At 39.8% G+C, this 16592-nt stretch overlaps 1 protein-coding gene across 5 annotated transcripts in view; it reads right to left on the reverse strand.

Moving 5' to 3' along the window:
- Positions 1 to 16592, reverse strand: part of LOC128545117 (arf-GAP with dual PH domain-containing protein 1-like) — a 141108-nt gene that overhangs the window by 53615 nt on the left and 70901 nt on the right. For all 5 annotated transcript variants that reach the window (XM_053515491.1, XM_053515490.1, XM_053515489.1 and 2 more), the window contains exon 5: positions 11131 to 11243. In XM_053515491.1, coding sequence (XP_053371466.1) covers positions 11131 to 11243 — 113 coding nt within the window. The remainder of the gene's footprint in view (positions 1 to 11130; positions 11244 to 16592) is intronic.

Below are 16592 nucleotides of genomic sequence, written 5' to 3' on the forward strand. Positions count from 1 at the left end.
ACTTCAAGGCTGCTGCTTTAAACGTTTTTTTTCAGTGCTTTGAAACTAGACGGTCATTGGATAAACGCTGCGATTATGTCCTGCCCACGGACGCTCAGCGTCTCTGGGGGTGAATGAGGAGCAAATGAGGAGTGGGCTGGCCTGGACTCCGAGCTTCTGCATGATGATTGGAGGGTCTGTCGAAAGATTGCATCTCCGTTTGACTGACAGTGATTTTGTACTATAAGGAATCGCCAAAGCTATTCGCGCTCAGTCCCATCGCGGATTTCTCAAGTTCAGTCTAAATAACTGCTGCAACCTATTTCTTTATATTTGCTTGGCGAAATTGCTTGATTTTTTTATCATACATTTTACACAATTATACACCACATTCCTTGTTTCACTTTTACAGAGTTTAATATTTTTTTATTCATTCATATAGTAGGCTAGGCTAGCGTCGTGGGTGAAACTGCACACGATGGCAGACAGTGCTAATATTGTCAACCTGATTTTGGCGAAGCCATTTGAAAGTGTTCCTTACGAGGAAAAACTTAGAATTAAACAGCAGGGCAGATCAACACCTAAGATTGATTAAGTGCAAAAGATAGGGAAAAAAGGGTCTTTTCAGCTCTCCTGGTATGACAAAGTTAGCTGGCTGACTGGAAGTGCTGTGACAAATAAAATGTACTGCTGGCCATGCCTCTTGAAGAAACCATCTCACGGATGTGTTGTTTGGTCAAAGGTGGGGTTTGGAGATCTGTCTAACTTTGACAGGGCATATAAAAGACATGAAAAGAGCAATGAACATGTGAGTGCATGTGCAAGATTAAGTTGCATGGGAAGGATCAGGGTTGAGCATGCAATAAATTAAGGTGCTCGCATTCAAGTGGCTAAACATAATGAAACAGTCAAACAAAACAGGGCCTTCCTAAACTGCCTTATTGATGCGACATCCTTGCTAGGGCGGCAGGAGCCGTCATTTAGGAGACATAATGAGAGTAGTGAATCATCCAACAAGGGGAATTACAGGGAGTTCACAGAAACATTAGCTAAATATGACTCTGTCCTGTCCACATAATTCGAGTCCTCAACTGTGTTTTCTGGTATGTCCCATACTATTCAAAATGACTTGATCTCTGCTCTTGCAGCCACCATTTCTGATCAGATCAGAGATGAAATTCAGGATGCTCCCTTTTTTGGATGGCAGGTGGATGAAACAACTGATATATCCTGCCGTGCCCAACTCTCTGTCATTGTTCGCTATGTGGATAGTGCAGGTAAAATTCAGGAGCGCTTTATTGGATTTTTTTTCTGTTTCTGGTGGGCGAGATGCCAAGTCCGTTTTTTAAATATTAAATGAGAAGATGCAGGGCTACAATTTTAAGGATAAGCTTGTGGCACAGGCCTATGATGGGGCTGCTGTCATGGCTTCAGATCTCAATGGTCTGCAGGCCAAAGTGAAAGCAATAGCCCCCAGTGCAATGTTTGTGCATTGCTATGCACACAGACTGAATCTGGTGCTGTCACAGGGGGCTAAATGCTTGCCTGAGTGCAGAATCTTTTTTGCATCACTCTCTGGATTTGCCACATTTTTTCCAAAATCCACAAAGAGGACATCTTTTCTGGAGTCTGCAGGCTGTTCAAGGTTGCCCAGAAACGCTCCTACTCGATGGAATTTCACATCACGGGACATCACTGCAGATACAACAATGGATGGTGATACACTGGACTGTGCCAAAGGCTTTGTGAGGATGTTGTATGTTGTACACATATGAACAAATCTTCTCTGAGACTGATGTGGTCTTTGATATTGTCCAGCAGAGGGCGATGGATGTTCTTTACTGCAAGAAAAGAATTGAAACTCTTCTTGCATTTGTCAAAGAGAAGAGGTCAGAGGGGGCTTTCCAAACCGTTTATGCCAAAACAGCAAATCTTACATCAGACCCACGAGATGAGCCCATGAGAAAGCGCCGTTTGATCCAATTACATGATCCCCAAGAGCGATACAGAAATCTGTACATGGCCATCCTTGATAACATCTTGGAGCAGATTTCTCGACGTTTTTCAAATTTGGAAAGCATGCTCTTCTTAGAATTAGCCAATCCAGAGAAATTTGATGACATGAGACAAGTATTTCCAGAGGAGGCCTTCCAAAGTGTCCTGAAAAGTTATGGCCATCACTTTGATTCAGGGAGACTGAGGTCAGAACTTCAAGTCCTGTATTCAGATCAGTACTTGCAGGGTAACAGGGGAAAGCTGTGTGATTACTTGGTGTTCCTTAAAGACATGGAGTTGGACAGTGCAATGCCTCAGCTTTACAAACTGTTCTCATTAGTGGCAACAATTGGAGCTACATCTGCAGGTGTAGAAAGGAGCTTCTTCTGTTTAAAGCGGCTCAAGTCCTACACCCGAAACACAATGGGCCAAGGCCGTTTAAGCAGCCTAGTTCCAGTCACTGGAAAAGACGCCTAGTTGGTATGACAGGGTCACAGACCATTTTCTTAAAAAGGAACATAGGGCAGAATTTACTTTTAAATAAATAGACAATTTTATGATGTAGGCCAAAAATGAGCTTCCCCTATTTGACAGACCAGTAGCCGCCACTGCCACACTCAGTGGTCACTTAGTGGAAAGACTTTGAAGCAGTTTATATATTAAAGCTTGAACTTATCAACATTGTTTCGTTCAGATTCCGCTTCTTAATCTTAATGTGTTTCTTAATCTTTTCCCACATTTTTGTGTCAATCAAACACATAGTGTATATACAGTGGTGTGAAAAACTATTTGCCCCTTCCTGATTTCTTATTCTTTTGCATGTTTGTCACACAAAATGTTTCTGATCATCAAACACATTTAACTATTAGTCAAAGATAACATAATTGAACACAAAATGCAGTTTTTAAATGATGGTTTTTATTATTTAGGGGGGAAAAAAAATCCAAACCTACATGGCCCTGTATGAAAAAGTGTTTGCCCCCCTTGTTAAAAAATAACTTAACAGTGGTTTATCATACATGAGTTAAATTTCTGTAGCCACCCCCAGGCCTGATTACTGCCACACCTGTTTCAATCAAGAAATCACTTAAATAGGAGCTACCTGACACAGAGAAGTAGACCAAAAGCACCTCAAAAGCTAGACATCATGCCAAGATCCAAAGAAATTCAGGAACAAATGAGAACAAAAGTAATTGAGATCTATCAGTCTTGTAAAGGTTATAAAGCCATTTCTAAAGCTTTGGGACTCCAGCGAACCACAGTAAGAGCCATTATCCACAAATGGCAAAAACATGGAACAGTGGTGAACCTTCCCAGGAGTGCCCGGCTGACCAAAATTACCCCAAGAGCGCAGAGACAACTCATCCGAGAGGCCACAAAAGACCCCAGGACAACATCTAAAGAACTGCAGGCCTCACTTGCCTCAATTAAGGTCAGCGTTCACGACTCCACCATCTGGCGTAAAAGTAACACAGCATTTCAGAAAAAGAACATTATACCAACAGTAAAATATGGTGGTGGTAGGGTGATGGTCTGGGGTTGTTTTGCTGCTTCAGGACCTGGAAGGCTTGCTGTGATAGATGGAACCATGAATTCTACTGTCTACCAAAAAATCCTGAAGTAGAATGTCCGGCCATCTGTTTCGTCAACTCAAGCTAAAGCGATCTTGGGTGCTGCAGCAGGACAATGACCCAAAACACACCAGCAAATCCACCTCTGAATGGCTGAAGAAAAACAAAATGAAGACTTTGGAGTGGCCTAGTCGAAGTCCTGACCTGAATCCTATTGAGATGTTGTGGCATGACCTTAAAAAGGCGGTTCATGCTAGAAAACCCTCAAATAAAGCTGAATTACAACAATTCTGTAAAGATGAGTGGGCCAAAATTCCTCTAGAGCGCTGTAAAAGACTCGTTGCAAGTTATCGCAAACGCTTGATTGCAGTTATTGCTGCAACCAGTTATTAGGTTCAGGGAGCAATTACCTTTTCACACAGGGCCATGTAGGTTTGGATTTTTTTTTCCCTAAATAATAAAAACCATCATTTAAAAACTGCATTTTGTGTTTACTTGTGTTATCTTTGACTAATGGTTAAATGTGTTTGATGATCAGAAACATTTTGTGTGACAAACATGCAAAAGAATAAGAAATCAGGAAGGGGGCAAATAGTTTTTCACACCACTTTATATATATATATATATATATATATATATATATATATATATATATATATACACACACTCAACAAAAATATAAACGCAACATCTTTGTTTCTGCTCCGATTTTTCATGACTCCAGCAGTTGTGGGGCCGGTTGGATGTACTGCCATATTCTCTGAAACGCCTTTGAGACGGCTTATGGTGGAGAAATGAACATTCAATGCACGAGCAACATATCAGATTTTGCTGGGAGACAAAACTGCACATTCCAGGGTGGCCTTTTATTGTGGGCAGTATAAGGTACACCTGTGCACTACTCGTGATGTCAGATCAGCATCTTGATGTGGCACACCTGTGAGGTGGGATGGATTATCTCAGCAAAGCAGAAGTGCTCACTATCACACATTTAGACTGATTTGTGAACAATGTTTGAGAGAAATGGTAATATTGTGTATCTGGAATGATTTTTAGATCTTTAAGTCCATCTCATGAAAAATCGGAGCAGAAACAAAGGTGTTGTGTTTATATTTTTGTTGAGTGTGTATATATATATATATATATATATATAAAAAAACTTTTTAAATAAAATCGCTATTACTTGACTCTGAAGTTTAGTTTAGCACACAAAAAAACTGAAAAGTCCTTACTGGTAAATCAACTGCATATGTACTTTATTTACAGTAATTCATTAAAAAAATTAATATACATTGTACAGTACAAGGTAAACACGAGAACAGTGTCTACTTTATAATCAGCTTAGTATACTGTGCGTCGAGATGCTGAAATCCTTTGCATGTTGCCCCTCCATTTTGTGCTTCCATTTCAAGTGGAGAGATATTTGACCGACAGCCTAGCCCACATGGAAAGAACCTATATGACGATATATGCGCATATATGAAACCTATATGCAGTATATATGCACATATATCCTCACCTATATGAGGATATATGCGCATATATGAAACCTATATGCAGTATATATGCACATATATCCTGACCTATATGAGGATATATGCGCATATATCCTCACCTATATGCAGTATATATGCACATATATCCTGACCTATATGAGGATATATGCGCATATATGAAGGCCTATATGCAGTATATATGCGCATTTATTCTCACCTATATGGGGATATATTTGCATATATGAAGCCTATATGCAGTATATATGCATATATGTGATAATATATATGCTGCATATAGGCAAAATTGAGGTGCATATATGTGCATATACAGGCCATATAGGTCTCCTGTATTGCTTCTTTATATCCACATATAAGCCCTATATGTACATACAAGATATGTCTCCTATATAGCTCATGGCAGGATCTGGTCATTTTAGCTCATATCTCACTTTGGCAACTGTCATACATGATGCGCTCATATTTTCTATTATCAAGGCAATAACTAAGAACTAACTAAATAAAAAACACATTTTAGAATTTCTGTCGCATTATCTGCTAATGACCCGAGGCAGGACACGCCCACACGCCAATCACACGGAAATTAGTCCGGCTAATTTACATACTAGGCCACGCCCCCGGACAAGGAAACTCTTCAGAATGTTCTGGAAAGTGGGAGAAGTTTACATTTACCTCAGAAGAAGACTGTGTGGCCCTGACGACGAACGGGAGCATTTTGAAGAGAGAATCCAGGAGGACACACTGGGTAAGTTATTAAGTCTTATATAACTCTTATTCTGATAATATTAAACTAATATTAGTAAATATTTTCCTCACTTCAGCTAGCTCTTGTCAGCTTGTGTGACACATTGGCTTTCAATGCCATTTACATAGTTTAGGTAAATCATGCTAACATGCTGCCTTTCTGTATGTAGCACAAACATGATATTTCCCGGTGGCTAAGCTAATGCCTTATGGAGTTTACAGATGTTTATAAACGTTTTAATAAATAATCATTTATTATTATTATACTGTCTTATTATTTTTGTCTTTTCTAGATGCTACATTGAAGAAGTGGCCGGCAGCCACCCGAGGGCAGACAGGCACATCTATCAATTCAAAGCTCACGAAGCTGAGAAGGTCCTCAAAATATATATATGTTTTCTTCCTGAGTTTTTTTGTCTTATTTTTGTTCTTTTACTATTTGATTGTTCTTAAAAAAATAAAAAAATTAAATTTCTACATTTTGGGCTTTTATTTATGTTGTCTAACAGCTATGGATTTTAATAATTTTACTAATATCTGGGTAAAAATATAGGTGCATATATATGCACATAGGTACATATATGCACGTATATATGTACACATATATGTACATATAATATAGGAAAACGGCCAATTTTATATATGTCACATATATGTCTATAGGTACATATATGCACGCACGCATATATGTACATATATGTACATATAATATAGGAAAACGGCCAATTTTATATATGTCACATATATTAAAAACCTATATCAAACCTATATTAAAACATATATGTTTTATATAGGTTTTTTCCGTGTGGGAGAACAGGGGTCTTCAACTAAAATTGCTTAAGGTACGGTAAATGAACACTCCTCACCAGCTAAGGTTCAGACCTTTAGGTGTAGATAACATTTATGTATAAACAGACATAAATTTACATCCTTCACAAATTGGATCTTATTTTAATGCTGTTCTGTTTTGTCCTTTATGTTGCTTACAAAATAATTTAAATAAACCAGTAACAATGTCTGACAAAAATATGATGAAGGAAACTGTGCAAAATGCCTTCATCTTTAATTCTGCACAGAACATAAATTAATTTCAACATTAACAACTTAAAGGGGAAACTAAAGTGTTTTTTTCTGCTGAACTGAGATTAAAGACAAAAGCAGCCTCCATGCACTCCTTTATTATTTCGCCATCTGTAAAGGGCTTGTTATGTTTTCCTAAAATCCCTTGTATTCTCAGTGAACATTCATAAGCTTATTGCCGGGCGGTGAGTGAGTGAGAGAGGACCTGTGTAGATCGCTCATGCTGCACTTTAAGCTTATTTATTCCTTGCCCTTACCATAGACTGCTGGGGGTAAGTTTCTTTAAAGTGTCAATGTTTAGCTTCGTAATGGCGTTTAATGTTTCCACTTTTGACAACCGCAACAGAGTCCGAGCAAATAAGACACACTGGCCTCGTAGAGCTTTATGCAGGAAGAATGAGTGCACATTTTCCCACCCATTCATCTCGGAATCAACTTTTCTAATTTTTAAACGTGATTTTTAATTTTTTTTTGCTGTCTGTCTGCTGCTCTTGCTTTCTGCTCTCTTCAATGCACGCATCAATGCACAGCTAAACGTAACGGTTCACCTGGTAACTGTAGTAGCAACCCGTGGCGCCGTAGGACCCAAATGGCTCTACTGAGCTGACCTTCACGTGCCTGATATAAATTTTATTTCATTACAAAATAGAGTTTGCTATATACAGTGTATATATATTTTTTATTTTTTATGTATTTTTTATTAAGTCAAAATGGTCGTGGTCCGGATGAACGCATCTCGCGGTCCGCCAGTTGCCGACCCCTGGCCTAGAACAAAATAACTGTAGGTGTGATCACAGCCCCCTTTGAACGACTGTGCCCTCAATCACTGACCACCTCAGAAGTTCCCTCCAATGTATGCTGATGTTTTGCAAGTATTTTTGTTTATTCTCTACAAGGGCGCTAACTGCACATACCAAACTGTTACCTTCATGTACTGTTATAAAAATTCCAAATATAAATAATAAAACAAATAGACAGAAACAAATAAAACAAATAAATAGAACAAAATAAAATAAAATATCCTTAATCCAGATTTTATCAAGAAACGACATAACATTTATCTTAGCTGGATGTTCTAATTCTCAAAAACGTTGAACCTAAAGTAAAACTTATCACACTGTAACTAGAATATTTACAAAACTGAAAGGTTGTCTTATGAATAATAAAAAAAAAAACATAAGTTAAAGCAGATGGGCTAAAGAACGGATTATTATTTGTTAATTTTTTTATAGTAAATGAACCGCTCTAAGTAGATTTATATAGTCAAATTTACTAATTTACCATAGGCTTTGACTATAGTGGATTCCTGCCAACAGGACAAGAACTTAAAAATGTAACGCTTAGCTTAGATTTGGTTTATGATAATCTTATAGTAGAAAACACGAGGTAAATTTGACTATATTCATTTACTTAGGCTTGTACTATAGGCTTTACGTAGGGGTCTGTCAGATCTAATACCGTATATGTCCCTTTTTCAGCTGATTTTTTCGCTACCGCAGATCAGTTTATCAACTTGTAATGTATTCATTTTAGGAATATATTAACATGTGCAGACATTTATACATTTATTTGAGGGGCGCTGCCCCCTCTTGCCCCTGAATAGAGCCGGCCTCGGCTCTCTCTCTCTCGCTCTCTCTCTCTCTCTCTATATATATATATATATATATATATATATATATATATATATATATATATATATGTGTGCGCGCGCTTCTTGTACTGTTATAAAAATTCTAAATATAAACAAACAAAATACAGCTTTTTCCGGAGGTAAACTAAGAAGAGAAGTTATTTAGCTGTTCAGTGTCACTATGCAGATGTTACACTCAGTGTAGTTACCAAAATCACACATCACTTCCACATTTCCCTCGCTTTTATTACATGATTCTTATGTGAGCATAAACAGTGAAACATTCCGCAGGTTTATAATACATCGCAGCCAAGTGAATCACGTTCCCGCAGATTGTGCGTGGTCCGTTGCCTAGCAACACTGAACGAAACAAGGCATAATCGTGGTGTTTGCTTAGGTTATGACATACAGTAGCATAGTTTATTATCTGCTGTGGTAGATCTGATTTATTCAAATTCAATATTGTTTTAGTGATAATTTCACGGAAGCGAGTTCAGAACTAAATCGCTGCTCCTGCTCCATCTAAGACAATCAGAAGCTTCAAATAGAATGAACAAACTAATAAATTTTCTTCATACGATATAAAATTAGGTAGAGCTCTCCTTTTTGTTATAATACGAAGCCCCTAGATGGACAAAGGAGAAGAAAATATGGCAGAAAAAAGTAATGCCAAAAACTTTGGGTTATAATGCAAAAAATGACTTGTTTTTTTTTCTTCTGCCATTTTTTCCTCTTCCTTTGTCCCCTTAGAGTCTCTGTAGTAGGTTTTCTCAGTTGAATATGAAAAAAAAAAAAATACTGCTGATTATCACTGCGTGAATGAATGGGGCATTGTCCCAAATGCAAGTTGATCTTGGAGCTAAACTATTTGCCATCTAGCGATCATTGTGTCAGCAACAGCTTCCCATTCAAAACAATTGGCGGTGAACCACATTATAAGTAGGTGACACTGGCGCAGCGCTTCTAGTGATAACAGCTTCAACTCTTCTCACAAGGTTTAGGAGTGTGTTTATGGGAATTTTTGACCATTCTTCCAGAAGCGCATTTGTGAGGTCAGACACTAGGAATTCCTGGCTCGCAGTTTCTGCTTTAATTCATCTCATGGGTGTTCTATCAGATTGAGGTCAGGACTCTGTGCAGGTCAGTTCAAGTTTTTGGGGTTGTTTGTCAGGAGTTGGGCCCCACATTTCCAGTGAATGGAACTTTTAATGACAAAGACATTTTTCGTGCTGCCAACTTTGTGGAAACAATTTGGGGATGGCCCCTTCCTGTTTCATTGTGACTGTGCACCAGTGCACAAAGTAAGGTCCATAAGGACATGGATGAGCAAGTTTGAGTCCTGAACTAAAAACAATAAACACCTTTGGGATTAATTATAGCAGAGACTGTGAACAAGACATTTTTGTCCAAAATCATTGTCTGACCTTACAAATGCGCTTGTGGAAGAATGGTTAAAAATTCCCACTTCTAAACCTTGTGATAAGCCTTCCCAGAAGAGTTGAAGCTGTTATAGGTGCAAAGGGTGGCCCAACATTATGTTAAACCCTATGGATTATTTATTGGAATTTACTCATGTTCATATGCATGTAAAGGCAGGCGAGCGAATACTTTTGGCAATATAGTGTAGTTCATAGTGTAGACATGGTCTGCCGGGTTATGACACTCTCATTCTCTAGACCTGAACCTAACTGAAAATTGGTGGGGCTATCTACTGTCTACTAATATGTTAAACTGTTGTGTTGATTGGCTCTGTTAAGTGATGCGTATAGCCACGGCCACCTCAAGGCAAAGTGCTGAATGAGTAAGAGAAAAAATGCTGTGACAGATGACTGGCTGGACAGGCATACATACATACAAACAGACAGACTAGTTTTAGGTCCTGCAATGTATAAATTGTAAAGATATAATTGAAAGAGTGAGTTGTGTCCAATGTACAGACAAAATCTGTCTTTTATTTATATAGACCTTAAGTTTTTCCTAGTGTCCTTAAATTTAAGACTCTACCTGCTAAAATCGTGTCACCCATTTTAGTTTTTTAAAATACTCAACTAAGCCCATCTAGTATTAAATAATCTATGCCCCAACCAGTAATAAAATTAAACTTTTTCCTATTTTGATATTTTATGTAAAGATGACCTAAATATCCGCAAAATGTTTGCATTGTACTGCTACTGCACTTATTCCTGATTAGATAAACACAAAAATGTTAAGTGTTTATTGACTTTGATACAGCTATAACAGGCTTAAGAAGCACAAGGATTATTACTGTTACTAAGTTTACATTAAAGTAGATTAGACATCAACTACTGTATAAATATAACATTTTATTATCATGAACTCCTAATCTCAACGGGCTCCAACAAAGGGCCTAATGTATGAAGCTCGACATTAGCACATTCACGTACAAGAAATGTGGTGATCACGGATGTCCCATATTTTCAGAAAAATTGTCATATCCTACTTAGGCTCCTATTAGAATTTTAACAGCAAAAAAACAAGACTTTAAATTCTGTGGTGGTGCGAATGTCAACATTTTCAACATTTCCACACACATTGACACACTCTTGTAGTTAGATGACTAAGACTAAGATAGTGGGTAAAAAGCAAAAAGACTTACATCATGCTTGTTAAAATACTTCATTGCTCCCTCTCGCTCTGAGAGAATAAATTTCCGGCTCAGGAACTGGCTGTTGTCCCGCCCTCGTTTCCATAAAAACCCTTCCCGGTAACCTGTGAAAAAAGTAACAGCAGGGGTCACAAGAAAGGTATGAAGTAGGCAATTAACAATAGAAGGAAAGAAAGATGGTGGGTTTGCAATGGTTTTATATACACAGTGGAACCTTGGATTGTAAGCATAATTCATTCCGGAAGTGTGCTCGTATATCACATATCAAAACACTCGTATATCGAAGTGAATTAGCCCCATAAGAAATAATGAAAACTCACATTATTCATTCCACAACCTAAAACCCAAAAACAAAATAATTTATACAAAATATAAAGTAAAAATAAAACAAATTAACCTGCACTATACCTTTGAGAAAAGAAAATGTTTCCATTAGTGTATGTGTGTGTATAAAGCTAAAGTAAGAGGAGAGGAGGATTGACCCCCTCCCTCCCTCCTCTCGTCTTACATAGTAGCCCTCCCTCTTATTTCTTTAGCTTTACACAGTATGTTTGTGTGTGTAAAGACAAGAGAAGGAGGGACGAGGCACACACTCTCTAATCACACTCATGCACGCACATATACTAATCATGGTTTCAGAGCTTTCTGACAGAGAGGGAGAAACAGGATCTTTAACAAGAAACATCTCTACTGACATTTGCCTTTTCTTTACGCATTATTATGTGTTATAATAAACAGTACAGGCGCATGTTAAAGGACATGTGTAAAAGGACAACTTTCACACACACAAAATAAAAGATGCGTTACTCTCACACGCGTGGTCACAGTGTTATAGTAAACAGTACAAGCACAAGGTTTACTATACAATTCCATAGCACGCCAGAGATAGAAACCATTGGCTCAGTTGTGATTACGTCAAAGCATGATACTTGATGATGCTTGGTAATCGTAAACCAAGACCCCCTTGTTTAACGAGGCAAAATTTATTTAAAAAATTTGCTCATTTTGCGGAAAAGTGAATTTTTTTGTACAGTGACAACTATACATAAATGACACTTATATAGAGAACATTAAAAAAATGAGAGAACAGTGGGTTTAACATGTGTGACAGACAGAAGAATGACATCACTTGATGCTGTTGCTTAATATTACTTTTTTTTATCTGCAAACATTATATTTCTGCAAACATTGTCAACTGAAAGCATTGATATACTTAAATCATTTAAATTCCAAGATGGCGCCAGTGAGGTCGGCTGCCGTCACAACTGCTCCGACCTATCTTACTTTGTTTTTGTCTTTTAAGCTATCTTTTAGTAACTTTAAACTGGCTAATTCATCACCATTGAGTACAATAGGTATAATAGAGACACTCTTGTTTCTATTGGTATACAATGTACTCACAATTCAACGTTTTTAACGCCCGAGCTGGCCGAGTGAGATCCTGAGGGAGAACAAAGGATGCGAAGCGGCGGCCCTGAGGAAAACGAGCCGGCATCAGGAACAGGCTGAGAGCCCGTGCGTACTGCACACCTCTGCCTAGTATTCTGCTCGCCAACATCTAGTCACTGGAAAACAAACTCGATGACCTCAGGGCCAGGATAAAGTTCCAGAGAGACATTGGGGACCGCAATCTCCTTTGCTTTACCAAGACATGGCTGAACCCAGCAGTGCCGGACCACGCCATCCAGCCGGCCGAGTTCTTCTCGGTTCACCACATGGACAGGACACAGGACTTGGGGAAGTCAAGGGGAGGTGGCGTGTGTTTAATGGTGAACAGCAGCTGGTGCAACAGCGCAAGCGTTGTTCCTCTTTCACGCTCCTGCACACCAAACCTGGAACTACTGTCCATCATGTGTCATCCTTTTTATCTACCTCAGGATTTTACATCGGTCATAATCAACGCCGTTTATATTTCACCACAAGCGGACACGGACACTGCCTTATGCGAGCTGCTTACACAGCTCACACTCACACAGCACCAATCACAACACCGGGACGCTGCGCTTATTGTGGCGGGGGACTTTAACAGTGCCAACCTCAAACGCGTAGCGCCGAACTTTCATCAACATATCACCTGTCACCTTAGGGGCGAAAGGACACTGGACCACTGTTACACTACAGTCAAGGACGGCTACAAGGCACAATCTCATCCAGCGTTTGGTAAATCCGACCATGCCGCAATCTTCTTCATGCCAAAATACAAACAAACGCTGAAACAGAAAGTTCCGGTTCAGAGAAAGGTCGCGCGCTGGACGGACCAATCGGTGGCTGCGTTACAGGACGCACTCGATGACGCAGACTGGGACATGATCAGAAACAGCTCCAACATGATGACATTAGCATGTTAACGGAAGCGGTTGTGGGATTCATTGGGAAACTAGCGGGTGATACCGTGGGGAAAAAGATTATTAGAACATTTCCCAACCAGAAGCCGTGGGTGGATTAAACTGCAAAACTCTGAGATCTCGTACCGCTGCCTACAACACGGAATTTGCGCCAGGAGACATCGAACCGTACAAAGCTGCGTCAGATAACGTCCGGAAAGCGGTGAAAGAGGTGAAGCAGCGCTACGGGAGGAAACTAGAGTCACAGCTCCAACAGAGTGACTGTAACCTGTGGCGGGGACTAAGAACAATAACGGACTATAAAACACCAACATCCGGTATGACGAATGCAGACGTGACTCTGGCAGACGAGCTGAACACTTTCTATGCTCGCCTCGAGGCTGCAGCTAAAGTTGCGGCGCTAACCGCTGCAGACAGAAAGACACTGCCAGCACCGGAAACGCGTTTATCATCAATGAGCATGACATGAGGAGAGCCTTCAAGAGAGTGAACACCAGGAAAGCAGCAGGACCAGACGGCATCTCAGGCCATATTCTCAGAGCCTGCGCAGGCCAGCTAGCACCTGTGTTCACTGAGATATTCAACATCTCTTTATCTTAGTCGGTGATCCCTACATGCTTCAAGGAGTCCATCATTGTTCCTGTCCCGAAGAAATCTCATCCTGCTTCTCTCAATGACTATCGCCCTGTAGCCCTCACCTCAGTAGTGATAAAGTGCTTTGAACGGCTGGTCAAGGACTTTATCATTTCATCTCCACCAGACACACTTGACCCACTACAGTTCTACGTTCTACTGATCATGCCATCTCTCATCTCCTCCATACATCACTTATTCACTTAGACACTAGAAGGGGGAATTATGTTAAAATGCTCTTTATCAACTACAGCTCAGCATTCAATACCATAATTCCCTCCACACTCACCACCAAGATGGAGCACCTGGGACTCAACCCATCTCTGTGCCAGTGGATCTCTAATGTTCTAACTGGCAGACCACAGGCAGTAAGGATGGGTGGACATGTCTCAGCCTCCCACTCTCTGAACTAGAGCCTGCCAGGGTTGTGTTCTGAGCCCCCTGCTTTACTCTTTGTACACGCATGACTGTGTGGCCACTACCAGCTCCACCACCATCATTAAGTTTGCTGATGACACTGTCGTGGTGGGCCTGATCTCTGACAACAACGAGTCGGCCTACCTGAAGGAGATTGGGAATCTGGAGAACTGGTGCCAGAGGAACGACCTCCTTCTAAACGTCAGTAAGACAAAGGAGTTGATAGTGGACTTCAGCACTAAGCAGGTGAGGAACTACCAGACCCCCATCATCAATGGAAGCCCAGTGGAGAGAGTGGAGAGCTTCAAAGACCTCGGTGTTCACATCACACAGGACCTGTCATGGTCCTGTCACATCAACATCGTAGTAAAAAAGGCCCAACAGCGTCTCTACCACCTCAGACGCTTGAGAGACTTCAGACTGCCCTCCACGGTACTCAGGAACTTTTACTCCTGCACCATAGAGAGCATCCTGACGGGAAACATTTCAACCTGGTTCGGGAATAGCACCATGCAGGACAGACGAGCTCTACAGAGGGTGGTGCGATCAGCTGAGCGCATCTTCGCACCGAGCTCTCTGACCTGCACTCAATCTACAGCAAGCGGAGCTGAACCAAGGCCAGGAAGATTGTGAAGGACCTCAGCCACCCCAGCAATGGACTGTTCTCTCTGTTGAGGTCAGGAAAGCGATTCCGCTCCCTGAAGACCAACACAGAGAGACTGAGTAAGAGCTTCTTCCCGCAGGCGATATGGTCTCTTAATCAGTACACCACACAGTAGTGATCCATTTTGCACATCCACACACATGGTTTTTGCACTCACTGTGGACATTCTGGACATTCACTTACAATAGTGGCCACTGCACAACACATTCGTGGACATTAGTTAAATTACCCAATTACCCTATCAAGACATTTTAAATATGTCACTTTCAAGCATATTTGCACATCCCCTGGACGTTCTGTTACCCGGATGCACAAGTCACTTTAAACATTTTAAATATGTGGCATTTCTGTTTATAATTAATTTATATTTAAAAGACCATAAACTCTATATCTCTGTATTGTACAACTGTTTCTTATTTTTGATATTTTTGATATATGTTTCTTATATTGTATATTTTGTCCTGTACAGTACAGCTGTCTCTTATTTTTCTATATTTTTCATACATTTTTCTTTGATTTAGAGTCGACATTTCGCTATACCTTAGATAATGTAGCTCCAGTTAAAAGAAAAATTAGTAGAGATAAGAAACTTGCTCCCTGGTATAACGATCACACGCGCACTTTAAAACAGACCGCTCGAAAATTAGAACGTAAATGGCGTCAAACTAAATTGTTAGTATTTCAAATAGCATAGAAGGAGTGCATCCTGAACTATAGAAAAGCTCTTAGTGTAGCTAGATCAACAAATTTCTCCACTCTTATAGAAAATAACAAAAATAATCCTAGATTTTTATTTAATGCTGTAGCCAAATTAACCAGAAATAAGACCACTGCAGAAATCTCCACAACAACATCATGCAATAGTGAGGACTTCATGAACGTTTTTAATAATAAAATTGTAAATATTAGGCATAAAATTAATAATTCATAAAATATTAGATCCTGTACCGACACATTTTCTAAAACAGATAGTACCAGCAATAACAGAACCCCTGTTGAGAATAATTAATTCTTCACTCAGCATTGGTTATGTTAAATAAGCAGTTATCAAACCAATAATTAAGAAACCTGACCTCGACCCCTGTCAGCTGTCCAGTTCATCCCCCCTTCATCTCTAAGATTCTGGAAAAGATAGTTGCGGATCAGCTATGCTCATATCTACATAGAAATGGCATACATGAACTGTATCAGTCAGGATTTAGGCCTCATCACAGTACAGAGACAGCACTCGTTGAAGTAGTAAATGACATCCTATTGGCCTCTGATCAAGGTTGTGTAATTATGCTTGTATTACTCGACCTCAGTGCAGCTTTTGACACCATTGATCACGCTATTGTTCTTCACAGATTAGAAAATGTAGTAGGAATTAAGGGTACAGCCCTCTCCTGGCTCAG

This window comes from Clarias gariepinus, chromosome 16 (assembly GCF_024256425.1).
Source record: "Clarias gariepinus isolate MV-2021 ecotype Netherlands chromosome 16, CGAR_prim_01v2, whole genome shotgun sequence".
Taxonomy (NCBI): Eukaryota; Metazoa; Chordata; class Actinopteri; order Siluriformes; family Clariidae; genus Clarias; species Clarias gariepinus.